At 44.3% G+C, this 22,841-nt stretch overlaps 1 protein-coding gene across 3 annotated transcripts in view; it reads right to left on the bottom strand.

Moving 5' to 3' along the window:
* COL19A1 (collagen type XIX alpha 1 chain) overlaps positions 1–22,841 on the bottom strand; it is a 1,587,177-nt gene that overhangs the window by 462,739 nt on the left and 1,101,597 nt on the right. For all 3 annotated transcript variants that reach the window (XM_073675502.1, XM_073675503.1, XM_073675504.1), the window contains exons 29-32: positions 13,999–14,034; positions 13,761–13,805; positions 10,462–10,515; positions 2,402–2,443 (exon numbers count right to left, since the gene is read on the bottom strand). In XM_073675502.1, the coding sequence (XP_073531603.1) occupies positions 2,402–2,443; positions 10,462–10,515; positions 13,761–13,805; positions 13,999–14,034 (177 nt within the window). The remainder of the gene's footprint in view (positions 1–2,401; positions 2,444–10,461; positions 10,516–13,760; positions 13,806–13,998; positions 14,035–22,841) is intronic.

Genomic DNA, 22,841 nt, shown 5'->3' with positions numbered 1-22,841 from the left:
CTAACACCTGGATACATTTATTTTTGAACCATTCTATTGTAGATTTTGCTTTATGTTTGGGATCATTGTCTTGTTGGAAGATAAATTTCCGTCCCAGTCTCAGGTCTTTTGCAGACTCTAACAGGTTTTCTTCCAGAATGGTCCTGTATTTGGCTCTGTCCATCTTCCCATCAATTTTAACCATCTTCCCTTTTCCTGCTGAAGAAAAGCAGGCCCAAACCATGATGCTGCCACCTCCATGTTTGACAGTGGGGATGGTGTTTTGAGGGTGATGAGCTGTGTTGCTTTTACACCAAACATATCGTTTTGCATTGTGACCAAAAAGTTAGATTTTGGTTTCATCTGACCAGAGCACCTTATTCCTCATGTTTGGTGTGTCTCCCAGGTGGCTTGTGGCAAACTTCAAACAAGACTTTTTATGGATATCTTTGAGAAATGTCTTTCTTCTTGACACTCTTCCATAAAGGCCAGATTTGTGCAGTGTATGACTGATTGTTGTCTTATGGACAAACTCTCCCACCTCAGCTGTAGATCTCTGCAGTTCATCCAGAGTGATCATGGGCCTTTTGGCTGCATCTCTGATCAGTCTTCTCCTTGTTCGAGATGAAAGTTTTGCGGGACGGCCAGGTCTTGGTAGATTTGCAGTGGTCTTATATCCTTCCATTTCAATATGATCGCTTGCACAGTGTTCCTTGAGATGTTTAAAACTTGGGAAATCTTTTTGTATCCAAATCCGGCTTTAAACTTTGCCACAATAGTATCTCGGACCCGCCTGGTGTGTTCCTTGGTCTTCATGATGCTCTCTGCACTTGAAACAGAACCCTGAGACTATCACAGAGCAGGTGCATTTATATGGAGACTTGATTACACACAGGTGGATTCTATTTATCATTACCAGTTATTTAGGACAACATTGGATCATTCAGAGATCCTCACTGAACTTCTGGAGTGAGTTTGCTGCACTGAAAGTAAAGGGGCCGAATAATATTGCACGCCCCACTTTTCAGTTTTTAATTTGTTAAAAAAGTTTAAAATATCCAATAAATTTCGTTCCACTTCACGATTGTGTCCCACTTGTTGTTGATTCTTCCCCCAAAAAAATAGAATTTAATATCTTTATGTTTGAAGCCAGAAATGTGGCAAAAGGTAGAAAAGTTCAAGGGGGCCAAATACTTTCACAATGCACTGTATATTACAAAGTTTCATGTGTACTATTGATTTATGTAGTAAAAAATTAAAATGATGGTTACTCTTTAAATCATACACACAACTTTAACCCACATTCTCTAGTGATCACAGAAAAAATCAGATTTTTCATAAATATATAATAGCAAGCTATTGTAGGAAAGCTATATAGAGGTAATTTCTTCTGATATGTGGCAACGTGCAAAGCAAGTGATAGGTGAAAATGTGAAATATAAAAAGTGTTGTCATTTCTACAGCCTTTTTCTATTGCTGGCTGTTAAAGTTATTGTTGAATTTAGCCTGGTAAAACATTTATTCAATAGTTCTAGAAGGATTAAACCAGGATCTTTAATTCCAGAATATGCACTGATATGATCTGCAGTATGTATACATAAAACATATTGATAGTTTCTAAACTGGATTGTTGGAACAACTAATTAAATAATAATTTTAAGCAGTGAGGATTGAAATCAATTATCCACAGTAACTCAATAAATCTTCCTAGCTCACAAACTCTGGTTAAAAGGAAAACTGTTTTATCGTACTTAGGTTACTCATGGAGCTAGTTGTCCAGCAATTATCGCATACAGAAATAAATAAACGGATGTTTCTTGCCAGTATTAACCTTGATGGATCGATACAGTAATAGACGCGTCGGCTTTTATTCATTTCTAAACACGCGGTGTATATATTGCCAAATTGTTCAATATTAAGTTAAGTGAAATAGTTCTGTACTGGCTGCAGTTTACGTTCTAAATTTGTGTTCCTTACCTGCTGCCTTGAAATGTCGAATTGCTGACATAGCTATAAGTGGGACTACAGCTAATAGCCTGGGAAAAGAGTCTATCATGTACTTGCCTGAGCCGAGGACAATTGCTAAGTTTAAATGTAGATAAAATCTAGCTTTTTCGATATAAGGATACGTCCTGAAGTTTTGTCACAGTAAGGTGGAGATCCCCTGCCAGTCTTAGCACATCACCGCTGTTTTGATCTAAGTATCTGACTGGACTTTTTCCAACATAGCAATAGCCTCATAGCAAAGAAAGAACTGAGTCCGCATCATCTTGGAAGGGTTTTCCATACCATATTATGCCAGCTATTATTGTGACATCTACACAGTAGAATACTGAAGAATTATGATAAATTATATGAGCACAGTATTCACTTTTCTTATAGACATACAGCAAGTGATTTATATGATAAGATTTTAATGTACCTTAAGAATGGCTCCTATGTCGCCAAGAAGTGGAAGAGCAATCTACAAAAACAATAACAATGATTATGAGTTGTAAAAAAAAGACATACAAGCAATCAAATAGCTAATTATATAAAATTCAAATGTTCTCAGAAGTGACATTTCTAATGGAAATGATTTCTATAATTATAGTGAAAAATTTCGCATTCATTCATTTGTTTAGCTCACTGTGAACAGTAGATAGTATGTTCAAAGTTTTGCAGTTATGTTAAGCATTTATTTCCCAGGAAGAAAAACAATGTGATTTTTCTTATGTATATAATTCCAGTAAAATAAGAAATGCCTTCTGAAATGGTTCCAGCTGTTTAAGTATTGACAGCCACTTTCTGGAATTATTGAAAACTTTGTGATTTCATTTAGAAATGTAGTCAGTCTTAGGTCGAAAAACATAACTGACTGAAGGTAATTTCAAGGAAGGTAAATCCTACAACAGAAAAATAAACTCATCAGTTCTAGAACAATTTCCAAAACAGAAATCTGTATATCTACTTAAATGTGCTCATATAAATGTAGAGGGCAGAGGTGCTGGTTAGTACATTCCTGATAACTTTAAAATGAGAAAACTTGCTTTATAGTTAAAAGGATTTACAGGTGAATACTTTAGCAACACCTGTCCTATATTTACAGATTAAGTGTACATTTACTATATGTAGTGGGCAGTGGTATTTGAAAGATTAGGAATGGGTAGTGGGAGGTCTCCAAGCTTCATAGGAGACCCGGACTTGTATAATGGGCAGCAAGTACCAAAGTAGAATGTATGAGTAATCAAGCAACACTCCACTATGGCCAAAATACATAAAGGCAGTGTGAACATTGAATTTAGACTATATTATAGCTCAAAAATCATCATATGGGAGGTCACCTAGCCAGAGTTGATGGGCACACATGAATTGGCCAATTTATGTGCTAAGAACCTTCGCTTTTTGTAAGTACAGCTTTTTGAGCAATAATATAGTCTAAATTCAATGTTCACACTGACTTTATGTATTTTGGCCATAGTGGAATGCTGCTGCGCTTCTTTTATTTGTATTATGCAATTGATGAAGCTGGCACCAGTTCACACTTAGGAGGTGCTGGTCAGATTTTTTTACTATTTATCTCTATAGGAGGTTGAAATGCCTCCTACCAGACAGTGCACTCCTCCCTTTGACCACAAGGTGATTATAATCAGTTTTAACTCCCCATTTAAATTGTAGGCGTTTTAGCCCAGAAATGACGTATGTTGTCCAAAGATGTAGGTTTGTAGCCCAAAAGTGGCATGGAATGTAGAACAGGGACCCATCATACGGGAAGTCACCTTGTCAGAGTTGATGGGCACACATCAATTGGCCAATTTATGCACGGAGAACCTTCGCTTCGTAAGTACAGCTTTTTGAGCAATAATATAGTCTAAATTCAATGTTCATACTGACTTTATGTATTTTGGTCATAGTGGAGTGCTGCTGCTCTTCTTTTATTTGTATTATGCAATTCATGCAGCTGACACCAGTTCACACTTAGGAGGTGCTGGTCAGGTTTTTTTTACTATTTATACATATATATAGTAGCGGTTGAACCCGTTCTACGTCCGGGTGGCGAGCATTTTTATTGGTATATGGTCCCCTATCCTGGTATATGCTCCCCAATCCTGGTATTGGTCCCTTCCATCCTGGTATTTGCCCTTTCCATCCTGGTATATGTCCCTCCCATCCTGATATATGTCCCGCCCATCCTGGTATTTGATCCTCCCATCCTGGTATATGTCCCTCCCATCCTAGCATATGTCCCTCCCATCCTGGTATATGTCTCTCCCATCCATTCATAAATTAAATAAAAAAACACTCCTACTCACCTTTCCATTGCTCCCCTGCAGCACATCACCTGGGGTATTTTACTAAAATAGCGCCGGAATCAGTGCCTGCGCATACCTTGCTGTCCGGTGCCATTTTGTTGAAGACACACTGCAAATGTGTCTTTACTAAAATGTTGCCGGATAGCACGCTATGCGAATGCGCCGATTCCGACGCCAAACTCTTTCCGGCTCAAATAGAGGCGCTGCAGAGACCCTCCTCCCCGGGAAGGTATGTGATTATGGTGCCGGAGATCGCGGTATGCGTTCAGTGCCTATGCATACCGCGATCTCGGGCGTCACACTCCTCATCCCTATCTGGTATGTGGATGTGTTCCTTCTCTCTGGGGCCAGACTGCGCAGGCACATCTTGTTCATTTTTAAAGGAGTCAGCCTGTCAGCATTTTCAGTTGACAAGCGGATGCGCTTATCATTTACAATTCCACCAGCGGCACTACAAACTCGCTCTGACAAAACGCTAGCGGCAGGGCAGGCCAGGACCTCCAAAGCGTAGAGAGCCAGTTCATGCCACGTATCCAGTTTGGATACTCAATAATTATAAGGCACACAGGAATCACGGAGGACGTTGGTAGGGTCGACAAGGTACTCCCTTACCATGTTCCCAAACTTAGCACTCCTTGTGAGAGTACCCCACGCCTCAGAGCCTGTAAGATGGGAGGGGCTGAGAAAACTGTCCCAGAACTTTGACAGTGTTCCCCTGCCTCTGCTGGATTGGAGTTGTGTCTCTCTCGCCTGTACTCCTTGGTTGTCCAACGAACTGTGACCTCTGCCACCAGCATTTTCAGATGGGAATTTTTTTAATAATTCCACAACAAGGGTCTTCTGGTACTGCCCCATTTTTGTAGACCTGTCCACCTCGGGAATAAGAGATAGAAAGTTCTCCTGATAGCGTGGGTCTAGAAGTGTCACTAACCAGTAATGACTGTCACCCAAAATTTGGAGAACTCGGGGGTCATGGGAAAGGCAGCGTAACATAAACTCAGTCGTGCATGCCAGACTGCTAACAGGCAAGACTTCCGTGTCCTCACCAAGAGGACGACTGACCATGCTCTCCACATCCTCCTCCTCCTCTTCCCTGTCCTCAGGCCATTCATGCTGAATAGACGGTATGACAGTTGTGCAAGTAGTACCATCTATAGCGCTTGAAACTAGCTCCTCTTCCTAATTGTCACCCAATCCACAATGGGATGAGATGAGGCTGGGCTGTGTGTAATCACCCTGTAAGGCTCCTTGCTCCATCTCATCGTGCTCCGCCTGCAATGCATCCTCTTTGATTGTGAGCAGAGAGCATTTCAGAAGACAGAGAAGCGGGATGGTGACGCTAATTATGGCATCATCGCCGCTCACCATCTTGGTGGAGTCCTCAAAATTTTGGAGGATGGTACATATGTCTGACATTCATGTCCACTCCTGAGGTCTTATGTGTGGAGTCTGAACTGAATACCGACGGCCTTGTTGATGCTGGTAGTCAACAACTGCCCTCTTCTGCTCAGAAATCCTTCCCAACATCTGCAATGTAGAGTTCCAACGGGTGGGGAGATCACACACCGGTCGGTAAGCTAGAAGCTGCAAACACTGCTGAAACACTGCAAGGGCCGTGGAAGCTGTAGGTGACTTTCTAAAATGTGCACACAGTTGGCGTACTTTGACGAGCATATCCAGAAGCTCCGGGTAGGTTTTGAGAAACCGCTGAACCACGAGGTTAAACACATGGGCCAGGCATGGTACGTGTGTGAGCTCGCCTCGCCTCAGTCGCCAACAGGTTCTGGCCATTGTCACACACGACCATGCCTGGCTGTAGGTTCAGCGGTGTGAGCCACAGATCTGATTGCTCTTTCAGAGCTGTCCACAACTCTTCAGCATTGTGCGGTTTTTCACCTAAGCATATTAGCTTCCACACAGCCTGTTGCCGCTTGGCCGAGGCAGTGCTGCAATGCTTCCAGCTTGCAACTGATGTGGTCATTTCGGAGATGGATGCTGAAGAGGAGGAGAAGGTGCAGGAGCTGTAGAATGTGGGGGTAACCCTGATTGGCCCAGGGCCCGCAATCCTCAGCATCGGGAGGACATGTTCCTTCCCAAGGTCTGACTGGGTCCCGTTTTCCACTGGGTCCCATTTTCCACAGTGTGCCGTCAGCGAGATGTACCATCCCTGCCCACAAGCACTTGTCCATTTGTCCGTGGTTAGACGGACTTTCCCAGTACCTGTGTTGTTAAGGGCACGGCTAATGTTGTGGGACACGTGCTCGTATAATGCGGGGACGGCACACCGGGAGAAATAGTGGCAGCTGGGGACCGAGTACTGAGGGATGGCCACCGCCATCAGGTTGCGGAAAGCTTCCGTCTCCATGAGCCTAAAAGGCAACATTTGAAGCGCAAGCAGTCGCGAAATGTGTGAATTTAGTAGTGTGGTCTGTTGGGCATTGGCTGCGTATTTGCGCTTGCGTTCCAAGGAATGGGGTAGAGACAACTGACCGCTGTGCTGGGACAAGAATGTGGACGTGCTTGCTGATGGTGCTAGTTGAGAGTGTGCAACGACAGGTGTAGGGCAGGAGGCATCTTTGCATGCGCCATGGACAGAGGATTGGCTTGCACGCACAACAGCGGAAGAAGCAGTGGTGCCACGCGCAGACACTGTTCCTAGACCCTGGGGTTCGGCCCACTTAGTCGGGTGCTTTGCTGACACGTGCCTGATCATGCTGGTGGTGGTCAGGCTGGTAGTTTTGCTACCCCTGCTGATGCTGGCCTGGCAGGTGGTGCAAATGTCCTTTTTGGGTTTATCGGCAGATTCTTTAAAAAACAACCAGACTTGGGAAGACCTAACAGTTGTACTGGCAACTTCCGTCATGTTGATGTTACAGGGAATGGTTGCCCACGTTCTATATGCGGCCACCACACTGCTTCTTCCTGCCTGTTGGGGTGCTATGCCTACCCCTCCCGTGTGCTGCTGTCCTCTCTCTGTATGTCCCTCTGCCAGGTTGGGTCAGTTGCTATATTATCCAGCACCTCGTCTTTCACTTCCGCACCCTGGTCCTCCTCCTGACTTTCTGGCAATTGTGTCTCATCATCGTCCACCTCTTGTGACAGTTTACCACCGTCGCCTTCGTGTGACCGTGGCTGCTCAAATATTTGGGCATTGCTACATGCGATCTCCTCTTGCCCTGCTTCAAGTGGACAGGGCGAGAGGCCCGAATCTATAAATGGAAAAGTGAACTGCTCTTCGGAGTGTCCAAGTGTGGGATCAGTTTTCTCCGGGAACTTGGCATGGTGGGAGGAAGGAGGATAAGCTGAGGAATATGCAATCCAGACTGTAACGGGTCAGGGAGGTGGAACCTCTGAGCTACTATACAAAGGGGCAGTCCTTGTAAGGAAGTGGGTGGCTCCCAGGGAAGGCGGGCAGGTAGACACGGCAAATGACAGGAACAGTCTCTGGGTAGAAGGGCAGGTGGTCACGGCAAGTGACGGGGGAAAGTCTCTTGACAGGCGGGTGGTCACGGCAAGTGACAGCAGGGTAAGAGTCTCTAGACAGGCAGGTGGTCACGGCAAGTGACGGCAAAGCCTCCAGGTAGGCTAGCAGGCGGGTAGCAGGTGAGCGCTCCCAAGTGAGCGGGTAAGAGTCTCTCGGCTGGCTGGCAGGTGGTCTCAGGCAGGTATCAGGCAGGTTTCAGGCAGGTATCAGGCAAGTATCAGGCAGGTATCAGGCAGGTATCAGGCAGGTGCTTCCTGATCCACAGGCGGACTGGTCCATAGACAGACTGGCGGATGCTGGTAGACAGACTGTCGGACCGCAGGGAATGCAAGCAGGTAGACAGAGCTGGAAAACAGACTGGCAACGGAACCTGAGGGCTGAAGCAGAGGTGAAAGGCTTTGCAACCACTTTGCTCGGGCACCTCCATTTTGGGGGAGGTGCCTTATATATGGGAGCTCCACAGGCAATTGGCCGGGGTCTCCTTAGGATGGCGCGCACGGCCCCTTTAAGAGAGAGGGAGCGCGCGCGCCCTAAGCACAGTGCCCGGAAAGCAGCGAGCGCTGCCAGCAGCGCGGGAAGAGGACGCCGAGGACGGAGCAGGGAGGTGAGGGGAACTGCGTCTCTGCCTAGCAGGAGGCAGGGATGCCAACGCTACACAGACTCACAGTTACTTGACCGTGTGGAAGACAGGGTGGGGGTGGTGGTGGCTAAGTGACTGGAAGCATTATCTGCTATCCAATTAATAACCTTTTGACACTGCTCTGTGTTCAATAGTGGTGTTCTGTGGTCCCCTATTAATTGGGACAGGAAGGTCAAGAGAGAACATGTAGATGCTTGTTGTGGCACAATTTCAGCTAGCCCACGGCCTCTTCCTCTGCATGCACCATCATCACCCTCACATCCACTTCCCCATCCCTTGCCACGCGCTTTGCCATTTTAAATGGAGGACAATCTTTTCCACGTTCACTACAAATGGCTGGATTTGAACTAAAGAGATATGTGATACGTCTGATGGAAAATCACAGTTTTAAATAGCTGGCCTGTAGGTAACTATTTTTACCAGCAAACTGGTGTCAATAAATTCACTAACACAAGGCAACAAAATCTCAATGGAGGCCAAAAATGGCAGAATTTTCAGCACACTTATATATGATCCGTGTGATGGACAAACCACAGTTTTAAATAGCTGGTCTGTAGGTAACTATTTTTAACAGCAAACTGGTGTCAATAACTTCGCTGACACACTGCAACAAAATTTCAATGGAGGCCAGAAATGGCTGGATTTTCAGCGCACTTATATGTGATCCGTGTGACGGACAAACCACAGTTTTAAATAGCTGGTCTGTAGGTAACTATTTTTAACAGCGAACCTTATTCCTGGCCCCTGATACCTGGGGCTATTTCTAGAAATATCTCTAAAAGCACCAGCAGCAGACAGAACTGGAATGTACCCTCTTGCTATATGCACTGCAGTCTGCCACATACACTGCCTGCCTGCCTAGCACTGATATCTATGCAGCTGGATTAGTCCTCAGAAGGACTGTTAGTTGAGATGGATATGTGAATAATATATGGTGGTATACCTACACTAACTAAGAAACAAGTGAATCTCTCCCAGCTCAGCAGCACCTCTCCCTACACTGCCTAATTCTGGAGTCGACTGTGACGAGCCTGGGGGCGCCAGGTCTGATATAGACCTGATGACGCTGTGTGGCCAGCCCATCACTGCAATGCCACAACTAACATGGCTGTGGCATTACAGTATGTGGCAGGAAATCCCTGCATGTTCATTGGCACTCTAAAGAGAGCCAAACATGCAGGGAGGGGTCCCGAGCTCCCGCCGAGCAACCCTGGAAATTCTCGGCGAGCGCCGAGCATGTCAAGCAGTGAGATGCTCGGGCGAGCACAGAGCAGTAGCGAGCATGCTCGCTCATCACTAGTAATTAAAGCAGCCAAAGAAATTAAACACAAATATTTCAGAATGTGACATGGATTACAAATAATATAAAAACTACAACTCGCCCCACAAGAAAAACAAGGTTTCTTACACCTGTGGATCAAAAAATAAAAAAAATATGATTCTTGAAATATAATGACTGATTAAATAAACAAAAAAACAGCAAAAAAGTAAAACAACCAACAAAAAATACTGTATACATTTTGTATCACATTGGCTGCACTGACCTGTAGAACAAAGTTACAAGTTTATTTTTACAGCCACTCATCTAGCAAAATCAGTTCTGATACTTTGCAATGACGAGGGCCAACAGCCCGAAACACCGTTTATGCAAATGGAGATTCAGATTTGGCTTTTTTCGTTATATTGCACGACTCGTTAAACGGTTGATTGTGACTTGTAGGATTGCTGCTTCCAATAGGTGGCGCTATAAAGTTCAAGTCCTCTTTTTTTCTGAAGAGGCAATTTGCATGTGGGAAAAGCAAAACTGAATTGATGTTTGATTTTTTCAATTCCACCCTACTTGGAGTTTTTATTCCTTTTTTTCAGTGCATTAGGTGGTAAAAACTATAACTTGTTCCACAAAAAAGTAGCACTTATGCTGCTGTTTCAATGGAAAAATAAAAATGTTATGAATCTTGGAAGGTGAGAACGCCAACATAAAAAATGACTAGATCTCCAAGAGGTTACTTTTTCATTTTAAGAATAGCAATACGGATCATGGAATCAATGTACACGCGTTCACATACTGGGTCACCTGGAGGACCCTGGAGTCCTGGTCGGCCATCTCTGCCTGGGACACCCTGTTGTAAAAGTAAAAACAAGTCAAGAAATTGATTCTCTTACTTACCTTAGTAATACACTAATCTTATGAATTCAGTGCATTAAATTGTATACCTTATAGTAAAGACTGCTGCATTATCAATACTTGTAATTTGCCTTACTGGTATCATTTACTAAATAGGTTTTATTACAGAAAATAAACAAGCAAGTTCTGCATTTGGGAAACTATTAAAATTCTGAAGAAGTTTATAAATAATACAAGTCAGACTTTAGTAGTTTTATGTGAATAGTGATTAACTTAAGATAAATCGTGACCGTTGACACCCACACTGATCACACCGATGAATTGAGAATATAGATCATTGTGGCGCCAAGGCATCTTCAGCTTCCACCAGACAAAGTAGTGGAGTAACAGTTGCATTGAATAACAAAATGCTATGCATTATAGCTCAGTTGTTTGCTATAATGTCTCTTCACCAAGATGCCAATTCAAAATAAAAGTTCTTATGCATACAGTCTTGTATGTCTAAACTATAAGAGCTGTCCCATCTTCAATACACACCAGTCATCAATAGAAAACATCGACAAGGAAAGTGAATAAAATTATCACAATGTCAATGTAACATACCTGGCGGCATCCTTGCATAGTGGTCCATCTCCCACTGTGCAAGAGCACGCACTTGATCTCCAGTCCAGTCTGCTAGCCTGGCTTCTCTCCATGCTGTCTGCTTGCCTCTGTTTCTGCTGCTTAAGGGCGGCGCCCGATCACTTCCTACTTCTTGTAACTGCTGCAGGCACACCTCTTGTGCGTCCTCAGCCTATTGCTGTCTGTCACCTGGTATTTAACCCAGCTCCTCCCTGGAATCCATGCCTGAGCATTGTGTTCGGTCAGTTGGCTTCGTGTCACTGATGTGCCAGGTCTTGTCTATGCTTCCTGCCTTGCAGTATCAGTTCCTGTGTCTGAACTGTGTCCTATCTGAACTATCTTCAAGCCTGTTGTCTTCTGCCTATCCTGGAGGCTGTATTTCCAGGTCAGTGTGAACACGCTCCTAGCCTGTTCTTTCCGCCTTCTAGGGGCCGCATTCCTAGACCCGTTCCTGTATCTTGCCTGTTCCTGTCTGAACACTCTCCTAGCCTTTTCGTTCTGCCTTCTAGGGGCCGCATACCTAGACCCGCTCCTGTATCTTGCTGCTGTGTCTGTTCTTGTTTGAATACTCTCCTAGCCTGTTACCTGTTTTTCTCTATGTCCGTACCTTCCCTTTTCCTGCAGAATCTGATCCCGTATCTAACTCCTACTCATTGTCCCTGTACTCCTGTTTGTGAGTTTAGAGTCCACTCGCTACTTCATTGCAAGTATCCTGGTTCTGCCTTTCCCTTCCAGTCTGTTCCGTGTGAACAGAGCCCTGTCCCCTCTGCTCTGCCTTGCTCACCGCTCCGGCGGTTCTTGCGTGCTCTGCCTTGCTCACCGCTCCTGCGGTTTCCGCTCTGCTCTGACCCTTTGCTCGCTGCTCTGGCAGTCTCGCTCTGCTCTGACCCTTTGCTCGCTGCTCCGGCAGTCTCGCTCTGCTCTGACCCTTTGCTCGCTGCTCCGGCAGTCTCGCTCTGCTCTGACCCTTTGCTCGCTGCTCCGGCAGTCTCGCTCTGCTCTGACCCTTTGCTCGCTGCTCCTGCAGTCTCGCTCTGCTCTGACCCTTTGCTCGCTGCTCCGGCAGTCTCTCTCTGCTCTGACCCTTTGCTCGCTGCTCCGGCAGTCTCGCTCTGCTCTGACCCTTTGCTCGCTGATCCGGCAGTCTCGCTCTGCTCTGACCCTTTGCTCGCTGCTCCGGCAGTCTCGCTCTGCTCTGACCCTTTGCTCGCTGCTTCGGCAGTCTCGTCCTGCTCCTCTGTGGCTCACCGCTCCGGCAGTCTCGTCCTGCTCCTCTCTCGCTCACCGATCCAGGCGGCCTTGTCCTGCTCTTCTCTCACTCACCGCTCCAGGCGGTCTCGTCTTGTTCTGCTCTTGCTCGCTGCTCTGGGCGGTCTCACTCTGCTGTTTGTCCACCGCATCTGCGGTTCTGTTCCTGAGTCCCAGTCTGTACTGGGTCCTACCCACTCGGTGCTCCAACCTGTCGTACCTGCCAGTACCTCCCTGCCTGCATACCAGTCGTGCTTACCAGCATCCGCCAGTCCGCATACCAGCCGTGTCTGCCTATACCCAGCAGTCTGTGTGCCAGCCTAACCTGCCTGTTCCTGTATTCCCCTGTGTGGGTCAACAGCCGTGTCCGGGGTCTGTCCTGGAGTAGCACCTGGTCCCTCTGCTCGGTTCCTCCTTGGTGCACTGGCGTCGTATGCCGTCGTGCAACCCTGGTCGGATCGGGTGGATACTTAGTTACGCCCCTCCAGGCATTCACTCTCCGGCACGGTCCAGTGGAATCACTACATATACACACACACGCCACTCAGCCCGGGCGTGTGCATTACAGTCAAATGTCAAAGGTTAGGATATATTTGGGATCAACAGAACAAGTAGTCTTTAAAGCTGATAAACTGCAAGCAGGAAAAATGAGCAAGCATAAGGATCCAAATTGTGGTGGTTGGACGCCTAGGGCAGAGCATCTCAAAAATGGCTGTTCTTGTAGGGTCTTTTTAATATGTAGTACCTAAACTGGTCCAACAAAACAACTGAACCAACAGCAGTATCATAGGAGCCGAAGCCCCATTGTTGTATGTGGGCAGCGAACTCTAGCCTTTCTGATACCAAACAATAGCTATGGTAGCACAAATTGTTGGAGAAAAGTAATGATAGGTATGATTGAAAAAAGTCAGTAGTTTGATACTGAGTATTGAAGGTAGTGCAGATGTCTTGTTTGGATGTCATTAATCCTGACCAGTACAGCTCTCCTTTTTTGTTACTCCAAAAAAGGAAAATAAAAATTATGCAGTTTTAGTAAATGCCTTTGCATTGTTAAAAAAAGCTGATTTTATTCATTTTGTCACCCTTGAATATACTGTTTCTGAAAAATGCTGTATTTTTTTCTAGAAATAAAGATGTTGTCAAACTAATTAGCAGCTAATTTGTATGTATAAATGAGAGACTGAAGATACATGGATGCCACTTTTAGAATACTTATTGAGACTAGATAAGACAATACAGTATCAGTGTACCATGTGTGTACCGTGTACCGTGTAGGCCATGGGTCTTTGTCACACAGACAAGGCCTGTGTGGTGTAAGATATAACAGGTATTAGGTATCTCTATTAAATATGGAAATTATGTACTACTCACTTGTGCGCCAGGAGGGCCTGGCAAACCTGGAAGACCCTGTGGACCCTAGAAATATAATATGAAAATATTACAAATGCTAGGTTTAATAATAATCGCTATATAGCCTGATGAAATTAACATAGCATCAGTAACTTTGTCAACATAAAATGTATTTCTCTGCATTAGGCAAGTAATATAATGCCATGTAAACTACATTGTTAAACATTTTATAATTTATGATCAATATGTTACGGTTTACCTGGATACCAGGAATTCCTGGTGGTCCTACTGGGCCCTGTGAATAAATAAGAAAAAAATGGAATTATGATGTATTCAGAAAAAAATATTTATAGATGTTCAACCATATTTCAAGGGGGAAGACACAAGGGCTTTGGCATGTAAAATCATTTCCCGCCTTCTCGCTCTGTAGTGAAGTGACCATGGAAGCTGTTATAATTCCTATCATTAGACTTCTGCAAATTATTTTTTCTTAATCTACAGTATTTATAGAATAAGAGGTTGATCTAAACGGTGTAGATAGAACTGAAACTATACTAATTCATGCAAGTCCCATTGAACAAAATAAATAATCTGTAGGCAATATGTTCCTGAGCTCCGACTAGTGGTAGCTGCAGGCGAGCTAGAATTTTATCATATAACTCTATGACAGCAGCAGTCAAAAAATTTTATTTTCTACCTCTGTTTTAGAAAGTTAGACTTCTAACTCCTATATAGGCAGTGAAAAACAAGTTACAGATGTAGCCAAATGTAACTTTACAAATAATGCACAATTTTGGTAACTTGTCACAGTAAGGTATCTCACTTAAAGGGAACCTGTCATCAAGTTTTCCCATTATAAACTACAGCCACCACCATTCATGCCTCTTTTACAGTAGTATAGCAAGATGTATATAAGTCCACAACACCATCTGCATAGTCCAAAAATAACTTTTATAATCCCTCATGAGGTGTAGTCCGGTCTGATGGACATTGCTGGTCTTGCTTCGGTGCCTCCCCTCAGAGTAGAGAGAAGTACGCCTGCGCAGGAATGCAAACGGGGACACTGTGTGGATGACGTATGATGTGTCATCAACTTAAAGCAAGCAGGAGGGCGGCGATTGCGATGAGAGAGGAGGCGCCGACGCAAGACCAGTGACACCCACCGGACTGGTCCACACCGTAAAAGGTATTTTTTGGGCTATGAAAAGGGGTTTTGGGACTTATGTACATTTTGCTAGAATACTGTAAAAGTAGCATTAAAGCTGGTGGCCATAGTTTATACTGGGAAAACCTCGTGACAGGTTCCCTTTAAGATAATTAAGATAAAGTAACATTGAACAACCCATTTACTAATGTTATGTGAGGCACCAAAGCACTTTTTTTAGTGCTGTGATATCCCAATGCTGTGTTATCTGTGCTAAAGGGAATCTGACAGCAGGATCTCGCTAATATAATATGAGAGGGCCATAATGTAGAAGCAGAGTGCCTAATTACAGCAATGTGTCACTTACTGGCCTGTTTTACTGTTTAAATACAATCAGTGTTTTATCAGCATGAGGTTATCACTAAAGGACAACTGGCCTCTTGCATCCTAGTCTAACCTCACCCCCTCCACTGACTAGCAGCTCTTTGCCACTATACAATGTTCACAGAAAGCTGTGTGTTAGGCAGGTTATATACAGCTCAACAATTGGGCTATACTAGATCTGCAACAGAGAAAACTGTAACTATCATAATTGCTTTACCCAGTGAACTAAGTGATACATCTCTGGAATCAGAGTCTCAGCCCTACCTCATGCTGATGTCAGATAACATAGCAAAAACTTGCTGACAGTTTCCCTTTAAAGTAAATTTGACTACATTTGTAGCAACTTCAGAATTTTTCTTAAAATAAAGCTCACTGTCAGAAATACACTTTAAAGGTGGAAATGTGAATGGATAACACACAAATACATATTGTATAGGACAAGCAGAAAGAATTATCTCCAATCAAATCTCTTATATAAATACGACTATTTATACTGTGTACGACTCATTTGTTACAATATGTTTCAATATGTATCAAGCAGATTTTGAGCAATCTTGAAACATGTATCACAAATGTAACATCAGTTTCAGTCAACAGTAATAGCAGATCGATGAGCTTTAGGCTATGTGCACAAAGTTCATTTTTGGTGTGTTTCTGTGGCGATTTTTTTGTGCGGAAATGGGCCAAAAACGCAAGGGAATCCTTGTGCCAGCTAAAGCAATGACAATCCTGTGCACATGATCAGGAATTTTCCTGTAAGGATTGTCATTGCATTTAAATATGCAGCGTGTCAATTCTTTGTGCATTTTTGCAGCTGTTCCACCCACGTCAACTGAGTCAGTGAAATCTGCAGCAAAAACGCAGGTATAAAAATATTTGTGGATTTACTGCGGATTGTTGCTACATATTTGACTGTCTCAATTCAAGTCAATGAGTCAAAAACGCGGCAAAAACACACAAAGAATTGACCATGGAAGACTACTCCTCCCATCATCCGATGACCGCTCACCCTGATAATAGTGAGAGCAGGCGCGGCTGATGAGAGAAGTAGTCTTTTCAGCCGGCGTCTGTGCTCAGTGTAAAAAGAAAAGTTAAAAGAAATTGATATTAAAATAAAAGGCACCTTATATTCACCTGTCCACCCGAAGCAATCCCGATGTCCCACAATAACCCGGCAGCCGGCGATACACTGATGGGAGCGTGATCGCTCCCAACAGTATATAGTGCTGAGCTACTGGAACTGAAGTCACTTAAGTTCATCAGCTGACGAGATTCGGTGATTTCACTTATGGCACTGATGCTTGTTGCATGAGAATTTTCTGATTTTCAGCTGATGAACTCAAGTGACCTCAGTCTCAGCAGCTTAGCGCTATACGGTGACAGGAGTGATTATACTCCTGTCAGTGTATAGAGTGCTGTCCTCTAGAACAATCACATCAGTGATTGCTGGTGTGACTGCTCTAGAAGTGACCCAGATCTTCGTGGGACACTGTGGATTATGTCATCACGGCGGACAGGTGAGGGATATGGTTGTTTTTCATTTTTGCTTTCTACAGTTAACAATGACTTGGTGCTAGGTGAGTATACGGTGTTTTTTATTTTTAAATAAATTATTAAAACCGTGTAGACTTCACTACACTTATTTATTTCAAATAAAGGATTTTTTTCTGGCTGTGTCTTTATTTAAAAACTTTTATTATGGGGTTAGTAATGAGGGCGTCTTATAGATGCCCTCCATTACTAACCTGGGCTTAATGTCAGCTGTCAATACAAGGCTGTCAAGGAAACCCAACCCTATTACCCCACTTGTGATCACACCATGGCAAGTGGAAAAAGCATGGCTAAGTGCCACAATTGGCACATCTTATGGATGCACCATTTCTGGGGCAGCTGAGGGCTGATTTTATTAGCCTTGGAGGGGGCCACGATCCAAGCCCCCTTCCCTGGCTATTAATATCAGCTCACAGCTGTCTGTTTAGCTTTGCTGGTTAGATTTTATACGGGGACCCTAGGTCAATTTTTTTCTGAGGTCCCCCTGTACTCCAGCCAGTAAATGCTAAGCAAACAGCTGTGGGCTGTTATTAATAGCCATGGAACATCTTTGGCTCATGGCCCCTTCCCTGACTAGTAATATCAGCCCCCAGCAGTCGGCTTTCCCTCTGCTGGTCATGAAAATGACGCAGGAGCCCGTAGCATTTCAATTTCTGTAGCGGAGACACTAGTCTCCGCTGCAGATTTTGACTGATTGAAATGTGCTGACAAAACAAGTTCGGCATTAGAACACAACGTTTTGGATGAAGTGAAAATATGCTGCATCCAAAGTGCTGCTGGTTGCTGATTGTGGGGACATAGCGGCTAACCAAACCGCTGTGAGCTGTTATTAATAGCCAGGGAACATGTTGGCCTAATAACCCCTTCCTAGGCTAAAAATAGCAGCCCTTAGCTGCCTCAGAAATGACATGAATGAGAATTAGGGCTAATAGGATTAGGGCTTATGGGATTAGGTGTCGCTGACACCAAGCCCTTTGTTTAGTGAAGAAAAGGTGTCAACCAGACACCATCATTGCTAAAATTGTAAGTAAAGAGTAAAATAAACACACACAGAGGATAAAACACTTTATCTGAAATACAACAGACGCATTCTTTAATCATTTGAATTAACCAATATACACACCCCATGTCCGAGGGTAATCCAAGGGTTATAGCAATGTCCCACGTTTCTTTTTTCACACAACTTTATTCAGCTACAATGTAAAATATGCATGCAAAAAGCACCAAAAATACACCAAACTGTGGCAAAAACATGTATTTTTTTGCAGCGTTTTTGTTGCCAAGAGGTGCAGAAACCTTGCCGAAATTTCTGCAATCAAATGCTGAAGATGCGCACATAGCCTTAAAAAAGAATTGTTGGGTATGGCCACAGTCACACGGTCAGTATTTTACATCAGTATTTGTAAACCAAAACCAGGAGTGGGTGAAAAATGCAGAAGTGGTGCACATGTTTCTATTATCCTTTTTCTCTGATTGTTGCACTCCTGGTTTTGGCTTCCAAATAGTGATGTAAAATACTGACCAAATACTGAACATGTGAATGTGGCCTAATGCTGAGAGTTGTCAGATTCCACCCAGTTAAATTGCCTACAAGTAATCAACTCTTTAATATATACTGATCCTTCCCAAATTCTAAATAAATGATCAACAATCTTGTAGTGTCACACCAATGGTACACAACAAATTCTTCTGCTTGAGATATACCATAAAGTATAGCCTTTCAAATTGCTAAAGACATTGTACCAAGAACTGGTTTTCAGTGTTCAGTAGTGTTGAGCCACCCCCGTAGTGTTCGGTTCGGTTCGTCGAACACCGGGATGTTCGTGGAACTGTTCGTCGAACACCTTAGAACACTGTCGAACACCATCGAACACCATTAAAACCAATGGCAGGCAAACAAAAACACATAGAAAACACCTTCAAAGGTGTCCAAAAGCTGACAAACTGCTCAGAAGACACTCTCTTTAAAAAAGCCGGCCGGCAATTCAGCATCGGTACCCGACAATTTAGAACAGAAAGAATAGAGCATCACACATAGATTAGATAGATAGAAACATGTCAGTCACATATAAAATAAGTACATTGATAGTGTTGATTACTGTATTTGTCATTTAGTGTTAAAATAAAGGATTTATTAAAAAAAAAATTGGCGTGGGGTTCCCCGTAATTTCAGTCTCTAGCGGAAGTTAAGCAGACAGCTGGGGCAGATGTTTGAAGCCTGGGAATGGAGTAATACCTACGGAGCTTCCCAGGCTACTAATATCAGCCCCCAGCTGAATACCTAGCCTTTACTATCTATTAAAATGGGGGACCCAGCAAAAAAATGATGTAGAGTCCCCCCTATTTTAATAGCTTGCAAAGAACCCCACGCCAATTATTTTTTTAATAAATCCTTTATTTTAACACTAAATGACAAGTACAGTAATCAACACTGTCACTGTACTTCATATATATGTGACTGACATGTTTCTATCTATCTAATCTATGTGTGATGCTCTATTCTTTCTGTTCTAAATTGTCGGGTACCGATGCTGAATTGCCGGCCGGCTTTTTTAAAGAGACAGGTGCATGAAAACACTATTATTTTTTTTAATAAATCCTTTAACACTAAATAACAAGTACAGTAACCAACACTGTCACTGTACTACTTATATATGTGACTGACATGTTTCTATCTATCTAATCTATGTGTGATGCTCTATTCTTTCTGTTCTAAATTGTCGGGTACCGGTGCATGCCGCTGCTGAATTGCCGGCTTTTCATGTTTCACTGTGAGTACTGTTCTCATCGATTTGGGCAACCACTGTAATGCCACAACCACCGTGTTTCCTTCACTGAAATTCATCAGCGAAGTCTATCTTACCAATTTACATTTAGGAAAATGTATGGGTTCAAAACACTGAAGTATTGACTATGGGATAAACACTAGTGTTGAGCGAGCACTAAAATGCTCGGGTGCTCGAAGCTCGGGCCGAGCTCGCCGTGATACTCGGGTGCTCGACCCGAGCAAAGAGCCCAATGTTAGTCTATGGGAGACTCGAGCATTTTTGCGGTGGTACCACCGGCAGTCTTTTAAAAGCCTAACAAGTGCCCAAAACGATAGTGACAGTGCTCAAATGACATGGGGACAGCATGGGGATCGCCCCAGGAAGCATTTCTGACCCCCAGGTCACTGCTGTCAACAACGTGGTCAGAGGTATTAAGCCACTTTTACGGGCTCACAATAAAACGTTCAAAAACGAAAGTGAAACTTTTTTCCTGTGAAATATGTTAAGGATAGTGTTGAGCGATACCTTCCGCTATCAGGAAATATCGTATCGGATTGGATCGGACCGATACCCAAAAAGTATCGGATATCGCCGATTCCGATACCGGAAACCAATGCAAGTCATTGGGACACAAATATCGGAATGAAAATAAACCCTTTCTTTCCTTGTAGGTTAATTCTACATGAAGTAAAACAACTAAGAATAATGTAGAATGTATTACGCGAAAAGCCGGCAATTCATCAGCGGCATACACCGGTACCCGACAATTTACAACAGAAAGAATAGAGCTTCACACATAGATTAGATAGATAGAAACATGTCAGTTACATATATATGAAGTACAGTGACAGTATTGATTACTGTACTTGTCATTTAGTGTTAAAATAAAGAATTTATTTAAAAAAAAATTGGCGTACGGTTCCCCTTAATTTTAGTCTCTAGCGGAGGTTAAGCAGACGGCTGGGGCAGATGTTTGAAGCTTGGGAAGGGGGTAATACCCACGGATCTTCCCAGGCTACTAATATGAGCCCCCAGCTGAATACTTAGCCTTTACTAGCTATTAAAAAGGAGGACCCCCTTAAAAAAAATGACGTGCGGTCCCCCCTATTTTAATAGCTAGCAAAGGCTAGGCAAACAGCTGGGGGCTGATATTAATAGCCCAGGAAGGGTGCCATGAATATTGGCCCCCTCCCAGGCTAGAAACACCAGCCGTCAGCCGCCCCAGAAATGGCGCATCCATAGGATGCGCCAATTCTGGCACTTAGCCTCGCTCTTCCCACTGCCCTGTAGCGGTGGCAGTGGGGTAATAGGGTTGGGGTTGATGTCAGCTTATAATGCCAGCTGACATCAAGACCAGGTAAGTAATGGAGAGGCGTCTATAAGACACCCCCATTACTAACCCCATAGTCAAAGTTAAGAAAAAAACCACAAACACCCAGAATAAAGTCCTTTAATTGAAATAAACACACAATTCTTTATTGTTCTAAATTAAACTCTACTTACCATCACGCCCATTCCAGCTGAAGCCAACGATCTCCTGCAATAAAAGAAAAATAATAAAGCAACCTCATCCTTACCTTTCCATGGTTCCCAGGACAGCTCCAGCTCACAAGTAGCATTTTTTATGCGTTTTTGCACTTTTGTATTGCTTTCAACTATGACAAATGCATTCACCGTGAAATGTCATTTTAACATTTTACAACCTTATCTGGCCATGTGCTGTGTGACACATGCATAAAGTGCTGAAAAGACAAGGGAACAGCATGGAGAAGACCCCTGGAAGCATCTCTGACTCCCAGGTCACTGTCTAAAAGTGTGCCCATCATAAGTGATCCTTACCGCATCAGAAGATGCAGACTTGCAACTATCCCCATGCAAGTTCTAGTCCCAGGGCAGTGTTCAATTGTACCTCCCCCATACAAGCTCAAGTATGCAGCCTGCCACCCACCCACCCCCAGGCTGCAATACCGTACTGCTTGCTTGCTTGCACTTTAAATTGGGCCTTTTAGGCATGTGGAGGCGGAATCTGGCCATCAAGCCATGACTGTGTCGGCGGCCAGGTATCCATACTCAGTCCCCAGCCGCCTGGTGGCCGGGTGTCCCCGCGTGCTCCCCAGCCTCCAGGGGGTGGCTGGGTGTCCATACTCGGTCCCCAGCCACCCCTATTTGTCCCGGTAACCTTTCCCACACTTTTCTTAGCCTGGCCTGCTTTAGGGCAGCATTGGCCGAGCCCACCGGACTATCAGACTCCTCCGGTGGGCCCTGGCTTCTCCATCAGGGGAGTTGAGAGTGCCAAGGTGAGGAGCATGATGAGGATGATAGAAGTTAGCATCTGCTTTGTTTTGTTGTAATGCAAGCGCATGTATGTAGTAGCGGCTAGGTCTGAGGTGGTCAGCGTTTTGGCGCATATCCTACCTCCTCCGAGGATTGCTGGATGTTTTCCTGCTACTATCCAAGTTCTATGACTCCCGTTAAAATAAAGCTTCAGGTGATAAATGATGGATGAGGTAGTGGCAAAGGAGAAAGAGCAGGAGGAACAGGGACCATTCACATCAATATCAGGCCAGTCAACCAGATATGTCTTGTAGGATATGTTTCTGTAACAAAAGGAGCGGTTCGGCTACACAGTTATAGGGCATACAGTGAGTGCAATGCCTACCAAAAATTTCGAACCACTCCAATGCCCCTTGGAAATGACATGGAGGTCAGAGGGCATTAACTAAACCTTATTTTCCATTTATAGCAACTGGGTCTCCCGTGCACTGTTGGCCTAAGCAGTGAATGGAATGCTTTCCAAAAATTATGAGGAACTGCAATGCCCCTTACAAGAGCCATGTGTGGCACCCCAGGGGTCTGGTCACCACAGTAATAGAGATATTACGTCGGAGAGCAAGTGGGAGGTTTCCTGGTCAGGATCCCTTAAACATGCAACATCCTCCTGCCCCAATCCTGGGAGGGGAGAATTCTGCCCTTATAAACTGGATCTGGGGCGGGGTTGAGTGAGTCAGAGAACAGTCAGAGTCAGAGTGAGAGCAAGGGAAAGTAACAGCAAGGAGCTTTGTAGGAGCTAGGAGCTAAAGACCAGAGGCTGGAAGCTGAGCAGAGCTCGCCCTGGCAGAAGACAATAGGAACCGGACACAGGAGTCCGAAGCTGTGAGGACTTATATATCCAGCAGCAGAAACCAGCCGGCAGGGGATTTCAGGTCCTCTGGCCATAGAAGCCCGGAGGCTCAGTCACAAGCAAGGGACCAGCAC

Source organism: Phyllobates terribilis, unplaced genomic scaffold (genome assembly GCF_046119375.1).
Source record: "Phyllobates terribilis strain yellow unplaced genomic scaffold, ASM4611937v1 Scaffold_3__8_contigs__length_932513732, whole genome shotgun sequence".
Lineage (NCBI taxonomy): Eukaryota > Metazoa > Chordata > Amphibia > Anura > Dendrobatidae > Phyllobates > Phyllobates terribilis.
This window is presented reverse-complemented; position numbering and strand designations above follow the sequence as displayed.